The 15,547-nt window shown below is 43.7% G+C and overlaps 1 protein-coding gene across 5 annotated transcripts in view; it reads right to left on the reverse strand.

The window, feature by feature from the left end:
• Window positions 1-15,547, reverse strand: part of LOC128690283 (potassium voltage-gated channel subfamily KQT member 1) — an 840,902-nt gene that overhangs the window by 75,713 nt on the left and 749,642 nt on the right. For all 5 annotated transcript variants that reach the window (XR_011392684.1, XM_070090551.1, XM_070090547.1 and 2 more), the window contains one exon: window positions 7,187-7,283. Coding sequence is in view for 4 of the 5 variants with exons in the window: in XM_070090551.1 (XP_069946652.1) it covers window positions 7,187-7,283 (97 nt within the window). In the remaining variant the exon portion in view is untranslated. The remainder of the gene's footprint in view (window positions 1-7,186; window positions 7,284-15,547) is intronic.

A 15,547-nucleotide genomic window follows, 5' to 3' on the forward strand; every position in this document is an offset into this window, starting at 1 on the left:
CACACACACACACACACACACACACACACACACACACACACACACACACACAGGAAAGACAGAGGGAACAGGGGGGGTGGAGGAGTAGCAATGCTGATCAAAAATCGCTGGAATTTTGATGAGCTGGAGAGAGGAGACAGTGGAGAAGAAAGTGATTACATAGCGGGAACGCTTCACTCTGGAGGTCCCAAGGTGGTAATAGCAGTGATGTATAACCCACCACAGAACAGCAGGAGGCCAAGGCAAGAGTACGATGAGAGCAATAGAGCAATGGTCGACACACTGGCTAGAGTGGCCAGAAGAGCTCATGCATGCAGGGCAAAGCTCCTGATCATGGGTGACTTTAACCACAAGGAGATCGATTGGGAGAACTTGGACCCGCATAGGGGCCAAGATACATGGAGGGCTAAGATGATGGAGGTGGTACTGGAAAACTTCATGTACCAACATGTAAGGGACACTACAAGAGAGAGAGGAGAGGATGAACCAGCAAGGCTAGACTTAGTATTCACCTTGAGTAGTGCAGATATCGAGGACATCACATATGAAAGACCCCTTGGGGCAAGTGACCATGTGGTTTTAAGCTTCGAATACACAGTAGAGCTACAAATGGAGGGAGAAGCAGGAAGGCCAGGATGAATGAAGCCAAACTACAAGAAAGGGGACTACACAGGAATGAGGAACTTCCTGAATGGGGTTCAGTGGGACAGAGAACTGGCAGGGAAGCCAGTTAATGAGATGATGGAATATGTAGCAACAAAATGCAAGGAGGCTGAGGAGAGGTTTGTATCCAAGGGTAACAGGAATAATCAAAAAGCCAGGATGAGCCCATGGTTTACCCAAAGGTGCAGGGAGGCAAAAACCAAGTGTGCTAGGGAATGGAAGAAATATAGAAGGCAAAGGACCCAGGAGAATAAGGAGAGCAGTCATAGAGCCAGAAACAAATATGCACAGATAAGAAGGGAGGCCCAAAGACAATATGAAAATGACATAGCAACGAAAGCCAAATCTGACCCGAAACTGTTGTACAGCCACATCAGGAGGAAAACAACAGTCAAGGACCAGGTAATCAGGCTAAGGAAGGGAGGAGGAGAGACAACAAGAAATGACCGTGAAGTATGTGAGGAACTCAACAAGAGATTCAAAGAAGTGTTCACAGAGGAGACAGAAGGGGCTCCAGAAAGACGGAGAGGTGGGGCACACCACCATGTGCTGGACACAGTGCACACAACCGAGGAAGAAGTGAAGAGGCTTCTGAGTGAGGTAGATACCTCAAAGGCAATGGGGCCAGATAACATCTCCCCATGGGTATTGAGAGAGGGAGCAGAGGCGCTATGTGTACCCCTAACAATAATATTCAATACATCTATCGAAACAGGGAGATTGCCTGAGGCATGGAAGACAGCAAATGTAATCCCAATCTTTAAAAAAGGAGACAGACATGAAGCATTAAACTACAGACCAGTGTCACTGACATGTATAGTATGCAAAAAATCATGGAGAAGATTATCAGAAGAGTGGTGGAACACCTAGAAAGGAATGATCTCTTGTAGTCCCAACACAAACCACACTTACAGCCCCAACCCCACACTATGCTGTAGAACCCCACAGCACACTGCCAGGTCCCCCACCCCCACAGACTCCCCAGAACACAGTGTTGGAGAGGAAACTGAAGGAATGGTACACCAGCGCTGATGGAATAACAAATAATTGGGAGGAGTGCCAGAAGAGAATCAAAGAGGCATCACCGGACATCATAGCTCTCACTGAAACCAAGCTCACAGAAACGATAACAGGTGCCATCTTTCCAACAGAATATCAGATCCTGAGGAAAGAGGAGGGTAGAGGAGTGGCACTGCTCATCAAAAACCAATGGGATTTTGACGAGCTGGAGAGAAGTGAGGGAGAAAAAGCAAGGACACCAGTCTGGAGGTCCCAAGGTGGTAATTGCAGTGATGTATAACTCACCACAGAACAGGAGGCGGCCAAGGCAAGAATATGATGAAAGTAACAGAGTGATGGCTGACACACTGGCTGAAGTGCAAAGTCATGAAGACTGAGGAAGGTCAAAGAAGACTGCAGATGGAATACAGTCTAGGGGGCCAGAGACTACAAACCTTACTCAAGGAAAAGTGTGATATAGTGCTTGTGAGGTCACTAAGGAAGACCTAACCAGTAAATTGTCACACACCTTGCCTTGGCAAATAGGTGTAAGCTATGCAGCGCGGCTTAGTCCCAGGTCTTTTGTTCTTGACTAGCGTCAGGTCCTAAAACATGTGGTGTACGCCTCATTGGGGAGGGGTTCTTTAAGGACCATATAAGCTCAAGGAAACAGTTAGAGGGGGAGATTTTGGCAGATCTCTGGCCTGTGTGCAGAGCTCTGGGCACGAGATTCTGGCAGAGCTGCTGCCTGTGGGCAGAGCTCTTGGAGAAGCTTCTGGACAGTCTCTGGGGGAGACTGTTGGAGACACTTGGCAGAGTACTGGCTTGGAGCAGTACTCATGCTGTGTGGGTCTTGGGACCTGTGGCTAGTGTGTGACTGAGTTCCTTTGGTGAATTGTCCTCTGAACTATACTGTAAGTTATATTTTGCTTTGTCAGTTGATTGTATTCCCTGTCTTGCTGCTTATGTGTACCATCCCCATTTATCTATACCCAATAGTGTTCTCCTGTTCCCAAATGTATTATTGTACAAGTACTTAATAATAAACTGTGCTTGAGCAGAATAGTAATATTCACTGTCCCTGCTATTTATTCATCATTTCAAGTACAGAGAGGATGAGTAGTGTGATGGTAATGAGTGATGATGGTGTAATGTGAAGTCACCAGTGACTTCACATTTCCTCTGCTTCTCACTCGACTCGCCTCTCCTGCCTACTCCCTCCCTTTACTCCCTTATTCCCCACTTATCCTTTCATTCCTTACCCCTCCTATGTGACAAAAGGATCTTGGGGTGAGTATAACACCAGGCACATCTCCTGAAGGGCACATTAACCAAATAACTGCTGCAACATGTGGGCACCTAGCAAACCTAAGAACAGCATTTCAACATCTCGATAAGGAATCATTCAGGACCTTGTACACTGTGTACGTCAGGCCTATATTGGAGTATGTAGCACCAGTTTGGAATCCACACCAAGCCAAGCATGTACGGAAATTAGAGAAAGTGCAATCAATCTTGTATTCTTTTTTTTTTTTTACCTCTATAGCTAAAGATCTTTGTCTCCACAGATTTAGTAATTTAGTAATTTAAGCATACATACAGAGGTACAAAAAATACAGGTAAGAGCAGCATGCCAAAGCCACTTATATGCATAGCATTACGGGCTGGCTTAAAATTAACTTAAGATTAACCCTTTGACTGTCGCGGCCGTATATATACGTTTGCGAGGTACCGTGTTTGACGTATATATACTCATAAATTCTAGCGGCTTCAAATCAGGCAGGAGAAAGCTAGTAGGCCCACATGTGAGAGAATGGGTCTGTGTGGTCAGTGTGCACCACATAAAAAAAATCCTGGAGCACGCAGTGCATAATGAGAAAAAAAAACTCCGACCGTTTTTTTTAATTAAAATGCCGACTTTGTGGTCTATTTTCGTATAGTATTTGTGGTTGTATTCTCGTTTTCTTGGTCTCATTTGATAGAATGGAAACTATATTATAGAAATGGAGGTGATTTTGATTAATTTTACTATAAAAAGAACCTGGAAATGGAGCACAAAGTACAGGAAATGTTTGATTTTTGCCGATGTTCAAAAGTAAACAAATGATGTCATTGTCCAATAAATGTCCAAATAGCCATTCTAATACGCAGTCATGAATGGGTTGATGTAATTTTTACAATTATTACAGTATTGCAGTAGTCTGCATAACAGTAAATCTTCTATTTTTTGTTTGAATAAAATTTCAAAATAAAAAGCAAGAGTAATATCACAGGGACCTGGAGACATGACTGATGAACAAAGAAAATGTTATTTTAGAGCCAGGAATGTCTGCATTGTTCATTCTGGACCTTATTTTGAAATTGTCGTATTTTTTAATTTTCGTGAAATTGGCCAAATTGCAAATTTCTGACCATGTTATTGGGTAGTTGAAATCGGTAAATGGGCAGTTTCTTGTACTCAATCGATAGAAAAAATAGAGTTCTGAAGAAATAGTTATGAGTTTGGTTGACTGGAATAACGGAATTAGCCGAAAATAGGGCTCAAAGTGGGCGAAATTGCCGATTTTTATATATCGCCGAAGTCGCTAACTTCGCGAGAGCGTAATTCCGTCAGTTTTCCATCAAATTTCGTTTTTTTGGTGTCTTTACAATCGGGAAAAGATTCTCTATCATTTCATAAGAAAAAATAATTTTTTTTTTTTTTCGAAAATTTTGCGACACCAGAAGCAACTTCAGGATTTGGCCCTTCGACAGTCAAAGGGTTAACTAAGCAATGATGAAATCAGTGATAAAACATTATTGTAAACAGATAACTATAAAGCACAAATGAGTATTACAAAGACAGGTCATATGGTTGCATGCATTGCTGTACATTCAGTCGAATGGAGTATTCTGTTAGGTAGTGTATTTAAAAAAATAACAAAGTTAGATTGGGTCCTAGGTTTAACATTTGTGTGATATAATTGTGAGTAACATATAGGATATACAATTTATAAGGTTCAGTTATTCAGTATTTATTTGGTTTTGAGTGAGTAAGTGATCTTTGAGAAGAGACTTGAATTTATAAACAGGTAGTGTTTCTATTTACAGGTAATGAATTCCAGATTTTAGGGCCTTTTATGTGCATTGAGTTTTTGCATAGCGTGAGATGGACACGAGGAACATCAAAGAGTGATCTGTGCCTTGTGTTATGGTCATGTGTTCTGTTGAGGTTGGCAAGGAGATGTTTGAGGGGAGGGTTAATATCGGAGTTAAGTGTTCTATGTATGTAATAGGTGCAGTAATAAGTATGGATGTTTTGTATGGTGAGTAGGTTGAGTGTTTTGAATATTGGTGGAGTGTGCTGCCTGTAGTGAGAATTTGTTATCATTCTAACTGCAGCCTTTTGTTGGGTAATTAGTGGTCTGAGATGGTTAATTGTTGTTGAGCCCCATGCACAAATTCCATAGGTGAGATAGGGGTAAATAAGAGAGTGATAAAGGGCCAGGAGGGCTGACTGTGGAACGTAGTACCGTATCTTCGATAGTATGCCTACAGTCTTGGAAATTTTCTTAGAAATTTGTTGTATATGTGTATGAAATTTGAGTCTATTATCAAGGTGGATTCCTAAGAATTTTCCCTCTGTTAGCTTTGTGATAGGTGATCTGTTTATCGTTATGTTAAGAGGTACATCTGTAGCTCTGTTACCAAACTGAATGAAGTAGGTTTTGTCAATGTTTAGTGTAAGTTTGTTAGTCCTCATCCAGGTAGATATTTTCTGTAATTCGGTGTTTACAGTATTGGCTAGCGTGACTGGGCTCGGGTGAGAGAAGACGTATGTAGTGTCATGTGCAAAAAGTGTGGGTTTGAGTAATTGCGAAGCATTTGGTAGGTCATTTATGTATAGGAGAAAGAGAAGAGGGCCAAGGACACTTCCCTGTGGGACACCAACTGTAATTGGTTGAGCGGAAGAGCTTGCCCCATTTGCATACACATATTGGCTTCTGTTGCTGAGGTATGACTTGAGGTAGTTGAGGGAGTGCCCTCTAATACCATAGTGTGACAATTTTACGTGGAGCAAGTCATGGTCAACTGTATCAAAAGCTTTACGTAAGTCAATGAAGATCCCCAGTGGGACTACTTTTTTCTCTATTGCAGTGTATATATGTTCTAGCATGTGTATAATAGCATCATTAGTATTTTTATTAGGCCTGAATCCAAATTGGCAGGGGTTGAGAATGTTTTGGGAGATGAGGTAGGAGTAGATTCGTTTATGAATTAATTTTTCGAAGATTTTTGAGAGAGGGTGTAAATTGGATATTGGCCTATAGTTATTTAACTCTGTTTGGTCTCCTCCTTTATGGATCGGGGTGACCCTTGCTATTTTGAGAGCTGTAGGGAAGGTGGAGGATTCAATGGATTTGTTAAAGAGTGTTGCAATGATTGGTGATAGTACTTGCGACACTTTTTTGTATATAAAGGGTGGTAAGGTATTTAAATCTCCTGCCTTGTTTTTTAGTGTGTTGATAATAAGGGAGACTTCGTATGGGTTAGTCGGAGCTAGGAACAGTGTGTTCGGGTAGTTGCCAGTGAGGTAGTCATTTGGTGGGGTATCTGAGCTTGAGATTTTATTGGCAAGGTTTTGTCCTATAGTGGAGAAGAAATCATTGAGTCTGTTTGCTGTTTCTGTCGGTGGGAGTTGGGGGTTCATCTGATTTTGCTAATTTTATTTTGCTATTTCGTGATATCTTTTTTGTTCCCAGAATTTCTGATAGGGTCTTCCAGGTCTTTTTTATATCACCTCGTAAGTTGGATAATCTGTTCTCATAATACAGTTTTTTTGCCCTTCTTATCAGGCTGGTTAGGATGGGTTAGGATGGGGTTAGGATGCCTCAATGCACTATCCACCTTCCCTCCCTTCATCTTTCATAACTGTCTGCTGACAAATTCACTCTCATATATCTGAATATATTCAGAATATCCCAAAAGAAATGCATCATCACCAAAGAGGAGCTGTGACAACTCCCACTTTGTATGAAATTCCTTGTCTTTTCATCCCACTTAGCACTCCTCTTTTACAACTCCTTATATAAATATGTTAAACTACCATGGTAACATCACATGTCCCAGTCCAAGGCCTACTCTTATCCAAAAATAATCCCCCACCTCTCTCCTGGATACCCCAACTTGAATCTCACTATCTGTATGAAAACTCTTTACTGCTTTTTGTAATCTTCTAACTTTTCCGTAAATTTGCCACAATGCTCACCTATCCAACATATGCCATTTCTAAATCCATTCATGTGACCAAGTTCCTTACCTTCATCTAAGTATTGTTCACTTATGTGCTTCCATGTCAACACTTGGTTTACGTATACCCAACCCTTCCTAAATCCTCATCCTATGACATAACTTAATATGGCACTATCTACTATGACATTATCTTGTATGACAATCTACTCTGACACCAAAATCATACTATAATTTTCTCATCTTCACTGCAGAGGACAATATAATTTGTGGTTCATCACATAAGTAACCTTACCTGCCTTTCCACTTTAACAATCCTGGAGGCTAGACTGATCTTGGACTCGTACACATCTTTAGCTTTAGAGCCCTGCTTTCCCAGTATCTGGTCTAGTCTGGGGATTTAAAAAAAAAAGTAAAATTACACATACATTATAGATCTTGAAATCCAGTCTTAATATTTGAAAGCAATTATATTCAATAACCTCCTTGCAAAGTATATTTTAAAATTCACATTTATGAAGATTTTGAGCCTATTTGATTTAATGGTTATAAAGTGTATCTAATACATACTAATATTACATGTAGGCCTACAATGAAATTGGGCAAATTTATTTTTTAATCATTTACTTGTGCTACTGAGAAAAGGGAGGAAAAATAAAAGTTTTTGGGTAGAGTATATGCATATGTCATCAAAGTTTGTTTGTACTCTTCTATATGTGTTTTTAGTGTGTAAATATGTGAAAGATTATGTATGCAAAGTTACAGGAGCAAAGCTAAGCTCATGGTTTTTCATCTTCAGTCTATCAAAGGTTTTGAAGTTTCCATTATTATTAGCATTTTACTATTTCTTAAATCCAATTCTCTGTTTTTCTGGTAATACAAAAAAAGCTTTCTAGTAGCCTTTCAACAGATTTTATGCCTTAATTTATACAGTAGGTATGACTTTTCATTCTTCCAGTTTATGGGGTTAGGAAAGTCTTCCTTAATATTATTATAATAAAAAAATTAGGTGCTAAACTTCCTTAATATAATAATCACATTTAGCGCTAAACCTGAAAGGGTCATATAGCACTGCAGGGAGGGATGTGCAAGAGTAGTATGTGGTGGTTAAGAAGGAGTGAGGGGAAGGAATATACAAGGGTATGCATTAGTGAAAGGATAATGGGAAAGTGAAAAAGATAAAATAAAATCAAAATTATTAATACAAGAAAGTTTCTGTTGAAAAGTCAGTGTGTTTGCATCAAAGGTGAGACTTTCAACAAGGTCAGTTAGAGGAAGTATGCTGGGGTGGATTGAGATGTCCAAAGTGAATTTTGCATACTGCCTGGTCATGCACAAGACAATCCAGTAAAATAACTGACAGTGTAGCCTGACAGTCCTTGCTGAGTGGTGCCAGGTGTTTCTTCCATGAGGTATCCATGAATGAGGGGAATGCATGTATGTGGAAGGAAGAAGCGATATGTATGTGGAGAGTGCAGTCTCCCAAACAAGAGTTGTGGGAAGAAGTTGGCCAGAAACCTAAACATGGTTTGACAAAATATTTATTGTAATCCAACTCAGACCACCATTGCTGCCAGCCATTGTAGAGTTCAGATTATTATTATAATCAAAAAGAAGCGCTAAGCCACAAGGGCTATACAGCGCTGCAGGGTAGGGAAGGAAGCAAGGGAATTGGATGGCAGAAGGGAGGGGGGATGATCAGCAGGTTACAGAAAACAGCGGGGCAGGGGATAGTACGGGGGTAGAGGGTAGCAAGAGATACAAGTAGAAAGGGCTGAAAGTATCAGAATTTGTGAAGTAAGTCAGTCGTTGTCAAAAAGTCAATGAGAGAGTCCGGATGAAAGGTGGGTCCATCAGCGAGAAGGGAAGGTAAAGAGAGAGCAGCGGGGCGAAGACGACGACAGAGGTAAATTCTGCGTGCTCGTTGATAAAGTGGGCAGTCCAACAGAATGTGGCTGACTGATAATGGAGCTTGGCAATTCTCACAGAGAGGAGCAAGACGCCTCTCCATGAGATATCCATGAGTAAGACGAGTATGGCCAATGCGAAGACGGGAGAGAGTAGTCTCCCAACCTCGACACTGGTGATAAGAAGACGGCCAGTAACCTATACTCGGTTTAATAGACTGAAGTTTGTTGCCGAGCATAGTAGACCAACGTTGTTGCCAACGGGTGTGAAGGTGGGAAGATATTACAGCAAAATAGTCCGTACATGGAATACCTCTATAAGAAACTGGTAGGTCATGTACTGCTGACCGCGCAGCAGTGTCTGCCTGTTCATTGCCCTGTACGTCAACATGACCAGGGACCCAACAAAAAACAATATCTTTATGCTTAGTAAAGATGCGGCGTAGCCAAAGTTGGATACGGAGGACTAAGGGGTGAGGTGTATCAAATTTTTGTATAGCCTGTAAAGCACTAAGGGAGTCTGAGACAACCACAAATGATGACACAGGCATAGATGCAATACGGATAAGTGCTGTAAGGATGGCATATAATTCAGCAGTAAAAATACTAGCTGAAGATAGTAAATGCCCTTGTACGACGCTGTCCGGAAACACTGCTGCGAATCCTACGCCGTCAGAAGACTTAGAGCCATCTGTGTACACAGCAGTGGCATGAGAATGGGAATGGAAGTGATCAAGAAAAAGAGAGCGGGAAGCCACCGTAGGCAGTTGAGCTTTCGAGCAAGGGAGTGAGAAAGAACAGACCCGAACAGCTGGAACTTCCCAGGGGGGTAGGGAAAAGTGAGATGCTACATGAACATATAAAGGTGGTAACTGAAGGGAAGACAAGAGTGAATGTAGGCGAAGAGAAAAGGGACGGAGCAAACAGGGGCGGCGAACGAATAAAGAATGTCTACTAATATCGGTGACGATTCTATAAATGGAAGGATTGTGTAGATCGTGAGAGCGTACATAGTAGCGAAGGCAATGGGCATCACGGCGATCAGACAAGGATGGAACATTCGCTTCTGCATAGAGGCTCTCAACAGGGGAAGAGCGAAAAGCACCAAGGCACAAACGTAAACCTTGGTGATGGATAGAGTTAAGGCTAGAGAGAGTAGCAGGAGAGGCCGCGGAATAAATCTGGTCACCATAATCGAGTTTCGATAAAACGAGGGCTGAATGTAGGCGAAGCAGAGTTCGACGATCAGCTCCCCAGGAAAGATGAGCAAGGGTTTTAAGAAGGTTTAGCCGGCTGTGACAAATTGCCTTCAGAGAGGTTATGTGAGGTTTCCAGGATAACCGACGGTCAAAGAGAAGGCCTAGAAACCTGACTGTATCACGTTCGGGGATACGGGAGCCATAGAGGTACAAAGGATGATCGGAGATAACAGAGCGTCTAGTGAAAGTAATTTGGTGAGTTTTGGTACTTGAAAATTTAAACCCATGCGTGGTGGCCCAAGTGGAAACACGGTCGACCGCATGCTGGAGAGAAACTGCAATAAGATGACAGTCAGCGCCTGCACAAGCAATAGCGAAGTCATCAACATAGAGTGATGACCAAACATTGGGTGGAAGAACAGAGGCCAAATCATTTATAGCAAGGAGAAAAAGTGTTGTGCTTAGAACACATCCCTGAGGGACACCTTCAGCTTGGACGAAGTCCGGGGAAAGAACATTATTGACTCGAACACGGAAATGTCTGTCAGTTAAAAAGTTCTTAAGGAAGGATGGTAGATTGCCTCGGAGGCCTAAGGAATGGGCCTGGGCCAAAATATTATACCTCCAAGTTGTGTCATATGCCTTCTCAAGGTCAAAAAATATGGCAATAACTGAGTGATTATTCGCAAAGGCATTACGAACATACGTATCCAAGCGAAGTAAGGGGTCTATGGTAGAACGACCCTTACGAAAGCCATATTGACTAGCGGAGAGACTGTTGTGTGTCTCTAAATACCACATTAAACGTCGATTTACGAGACGTTCCATCACTTTGCAAACTGCACTAGTAAGAGCGATGGGGCGATAGTGGGAGGCATCATGTCCAGTAGTACCCGGTTTGCGGAAAGGAAGAACAATGGCAGATTTCCACAGCTGGGGAAGAACTCCTTGTGCCCAAATAAGATTGAAGAGGTGTAAGAGGACTACAAGGGCTGACCGATGTAAATGTTGTAACATACGAATATGAATGTCGTCAGGCCCAGCTGCCGATGATCGGCAAGCTGAGAGCGTTGCCTCCAGTTCTTGAAGTGTAAAAGGCACATTATACTGTTCTTCTCTGAGAGAAGAAAAGTCCAAGGGCACTAACTCTCTGGCAGACTTTGAGGAAAGAAACGAGGGGCATAGATGGAGCCCTCGGGAAATACGGACCAGATGTGTGCCAAGTTCAATGGCAACGTCGAGAGGGTTTGCTACATCAACACCAGCGACCCGTAGAACAGGAGCTGGGTCAGGAGAGTATTTACCACTCAATTTCCTCACTTTTTTCCAGACTGCACTCATAGAAGAAGCAGAGGTGATGGTGGAAACATAGTCTCGCCAACAAGTGCGTTTAGCTTCACGGATGACACGGCGAGCGATCGCACGCTTCTGCTTAAAATCAAGAAGTCTCTCAGCGGTTCTATTGTACCGGTACCTGCCCCATGCAGCACGCTTCAAACGTACTGCACGAGCACAAGCGGGAGACCACCAAGGCACGCACTTCTGAGAATGCCTGCCTGAGGTTTGGGGTATAGAATGAGAAGCTGCGGTATAAACTGACGTCGAGAAGATGTGTAGGAGCTCATCAATGGAGGATGAAGAAGGAACCTCACTAAAAGCAGTGAGGTGTGAGTAAAGATCCCAATTTGCCCGATCAAACTGCCAGCGAGGGCTACGGAAAGGTGGTGAATAGGAAGGAGAAGTAAGAATGATCGGAAAATGATCGCTGTCATGTAAGTCTGGTAGAACAGACCAGGTGAAGTCTAGTGCAGTGGAGGAAGAGCAGACTGATAGATCGATGCAAGAGAGAGTATGAGTACGAGGATCAAAATGGGTGGGAGTACCCGTATTTAAAACATGGAGGGGGTGAGAGGCAAGAAAAGCCTCCAACTGAATGCCACGTGAGTCACAATGAGACCCCCCCCAGAGGAAATGGTGGGCATTAAAATCACCAAGTAACAGAAGTGGTGGTGGTAAGGATGAAACAAGAAAGGCAAAGTCTGGGATAGAAAATGCTCGAGAAGGAGAGAGATATAAAGAACATATTGTAAACCACTTATTCAAGTGGATACGGGCTGCAGTGTAATGCAGCGATGTATGGACAAATAGTTGACCGTACGGAATATCATTGCGTAGAAGAAGGGCACTTTCATTAAAGGTCCCATCTGAGAAAGGATCCGAAGAATACAATAAATTATAGCCTGAGATAGGTTGGAAAACAGCCGAGTTTAATTTTGGTTCTTGTAAGCAAGCACCAACAGGGGAAAACCTGGAAAGCAACATCTGAAGCTCACCCCGATTACCCCTGAGGCCGCGGATATTCCACTGTAAATAGGCCATGATTGGCGATGAAGAAAATATCAGGAATCTGTAGGTAAAGGCACCTACGGACTAGAGGGGTTAGAAAAGTCAACGTGTGGTGGCATTGGAAGATGTTCAAGTAGCGAAGGAACGGAGCGTTGCGAAGAATGGGGTTGTGAAGATGGAGGAGAGGGAAGAGAAGGAACAGGAAGTGAATCAGTGTCCATTGAAGGTTTAGTCTCTGCAATATATTCTGAAATGGCTTCAAGTGTTTCTGAATTCAAAGATGTATGGGAGACCATATTGGAGATAGGAGGAGGAGGGTGAGTAAAGATTGGGACAGTAATGGACTGTACCAAAGTAGAGGGGGAGGGAAAAGTGTAAGGGACTGGAGATGAAGTGTGGGGGGGGACAGAAGAGGCAGAAACCTGGGAGGTGACAGAAGAGGGAGAAACTTGGGAGGGGACGGGGGTGGAAGGCATAGTACGAGGAGGAGGGTGAATCTCCACACTTGTAATAGAGCCAGAGAGAGGGGAAGAACTAGGTACAGAGACTGGAAAGGTAAAGTGTGGAGGCGGAAGAAGGGAAGGAAGGGGCAAAGAAGATTTGAGCAATGTGGATTTTTTGGACTTCTGAGTAGAGGGGCGATTGGTATTAGGTGTCGTACGAGGTCTTGTCGATACTGGGGCTTGTGAGGAAGGACGCGAAGATGTGAGAACAGACTGAGTTGTAGTCGGGACGTCAGAGCCAAGGACAGCAAAAGGATTAGATGCCGTAGTGGCTATGGGAGGGGTAACAACAGAGGAGGCTGCAGAAGATGGGACCCCAGAAGTGGGGGGACGTTTGGAAACACGAGAATAAGAAACACGGGGTAGTCTCCCTTGGAGGCGGAGATGAGTAACTGCCATAGCATAAGGGAGACCTTCTGCCTCTTTGAGGCAACGGATTTCACGTTCATTTAAGTAGACCTGGCAACGGCGGGAGTACGAAGGGTGAGCTTCATTACAATTAAGGCAAGATGGAGGTTGACTGCAAGATGTATTAGAATGGTTGTCGGCACCACAGACTGGGCATTCGGCCATAGATCTGCAATATTTCGCTGGGTGACCAAAACGCCAGCAATTTCTACATTGTTGCGGTGTAGGTATCACCTTTCGAACTTGTAACCGATGTCCCGCGACATATACAGAGGACGGGAGTTCTCGGCTGTCAAAAGTTAAACGAGCCACATTGCAAGGGTAACGTCTCCGCCCCCGGGCAGGAAGGACATAAGTGTCTACTTTGAGGATTGGGAGATCCTGGAGTTCCAGCTGTTCAAAAATGTCATTGCCACATGACTGGAAATTCTGTTGGACTATCGTATGGGGCAGAATGACAGTACCACTACAAGAATTGAGAGAAAGATGTTTTTCAATAGTGATAGGAGTAGTATCGATATTCGAAAGGAGAGAAAGATCATGAGCTTGGGTAGCATTCTGGACAGTGACGATGCGCGTACCGCTCTTGAGAGCGTGAAATGAAATATCTCTGCCAACATGACGCAGGAGCGCTTTGGCAATACTATGGTCAGAAAGGTAGGCAGAAGAAGAAGTTGGTCTTAAAGTAAAGAATTTAGTCCATTGTGTGGTCCGAAACTGAGCGTGGAGAGGGAGTGCTTGACGTGTCGGTCGTTTCCGAGTAGAATGGGAAGGTAACGACGGAGCATCATCAGGAGATTGACGTTGGCGTTTAGGAGTAGGACCGGAGTTGGTCCGGCATGAAATGGGTGGGCGATTCGAAAATTGCCGTACCGTAGAGGGAGAAGCCGGAAGCATAGTCAAAGGAGAGCGGAGTTCAGACAAATCGAAGGAGTCAGTCGAAGCCCCGGTACCTGAAGCGGGTGAGGAAACAGCACCAGCAAGAGGTACAGGGGCATCAGGAGTGTCCGAAGAGTGGTCTAAACACAAGGCAGGGTCAGAATGGGGTGCGGTATCAAGAAGGGGCCCGGGGGTAGTGGTTTCATGGACTAGGGCTGCCATGGTTAGGTTACTCCTTTGCTTTTTGTTTTTAAGAAAAAAAAAGAAAGAAGAAAAGAAAATAAAAACAAAAAAAAGAATAAAAAAAGGGGGGAGCGGGGAGGAATAGTTCCCAGGAGGAATGAAAGGGCCGGAAATCTCCCTCCGCGCCCAAGAGGACTCGACACCGCTAGTAGCGCAGATGCAGCATGGAACCCGTGCCATACCCTACCCTTCATGCCAGTAAACCAGCAATCCGGGATAGCAACCTCACATCTGCCGAGCTACCTCGGTGGACAAAAGAGAGGGCGGCCGGATATCCGCCACAAAGCATACCTCCTTCAGCCACCACCCCCGGAATCCGAAAGGTGGCTTCCAGAGATACACCCGTCGCCCAAAAGACACCCAAAGCTACTCCGGGATACCGGAGAGGGATCGGGACATCCCTAGGCAATCCAGATTCCACGGCAAACTACGCCACCGCCAAGAAACCTCAACGGAATGGGATCGACCCCGGTGTCCTTTCCCCTACCTAGGAACTAGCGCGCCTGTGGGAGAAATCACGAAGGCTAAAAAGAGGAAGGGCAAAAGGGAGGGGTGAGGAGGAGGAGGAGGAATGGAAAAAGGGGAGGATGGGGAGGATGGGATAGGGGAGGGGAGAATGGGGGGTAATTAGGTTCGGTCTGAGGAAGAAGACCGACAGGGCTAATTCCTCAGACCAAGAGCCTCTTCACCACGCCAAGGAGCCCCCCTTGAAGAGGTGTAGAGTTCAGAGATCACTGAAAAACAGTCCAAGAAAGGAATACTTATGCAAAATTGGGTAGTCACAAATGACCAGCTAAGTTTATTTGTTTGTCACCCCAAACACTGGCATAACCAGGAACCCAGAAAAATATGACATGTTTATGTTTACTAGAAATGCAGTATTGCCAAAGTATTATACAAGGACAATAGAATGAGAAGAGCCAAATTTGAAAGACTTCCTTGCGAATTTTCATATCCAATGCTTTCAGCCTTTTTTAACTTAGTTTTTTGAGCTCTGGCAGCCACATCTGAAACTTTTTAGCATGCCCCTTTGTTTTTTAGGTACTGATACCATAATGCCACTGCACGTTTAAATTTTGGTTTAAAATACTGAATGTTCGGAAAAGCTTTTTAGGGGATTTCCCCATTCATATATCTAGATTTCATTTTAAAATTAGCCCGTATTACATGG

The sequence above is a fragment of the Cherax quadricarinatus genome, chromosome 32, assembly GCF_038502225.1.
Source record: "Cherax quadricarinatus isolate ZL_2023a chromosome 32, ASM3850222v1, whole genome shotgun sequence".
Lineage (NCBI taxonomy): Eukaryota > Metazoa > Arthropoda > Malacostraca > Decapoda > Parastacidae > Cherax > Cherax quadricarinatus.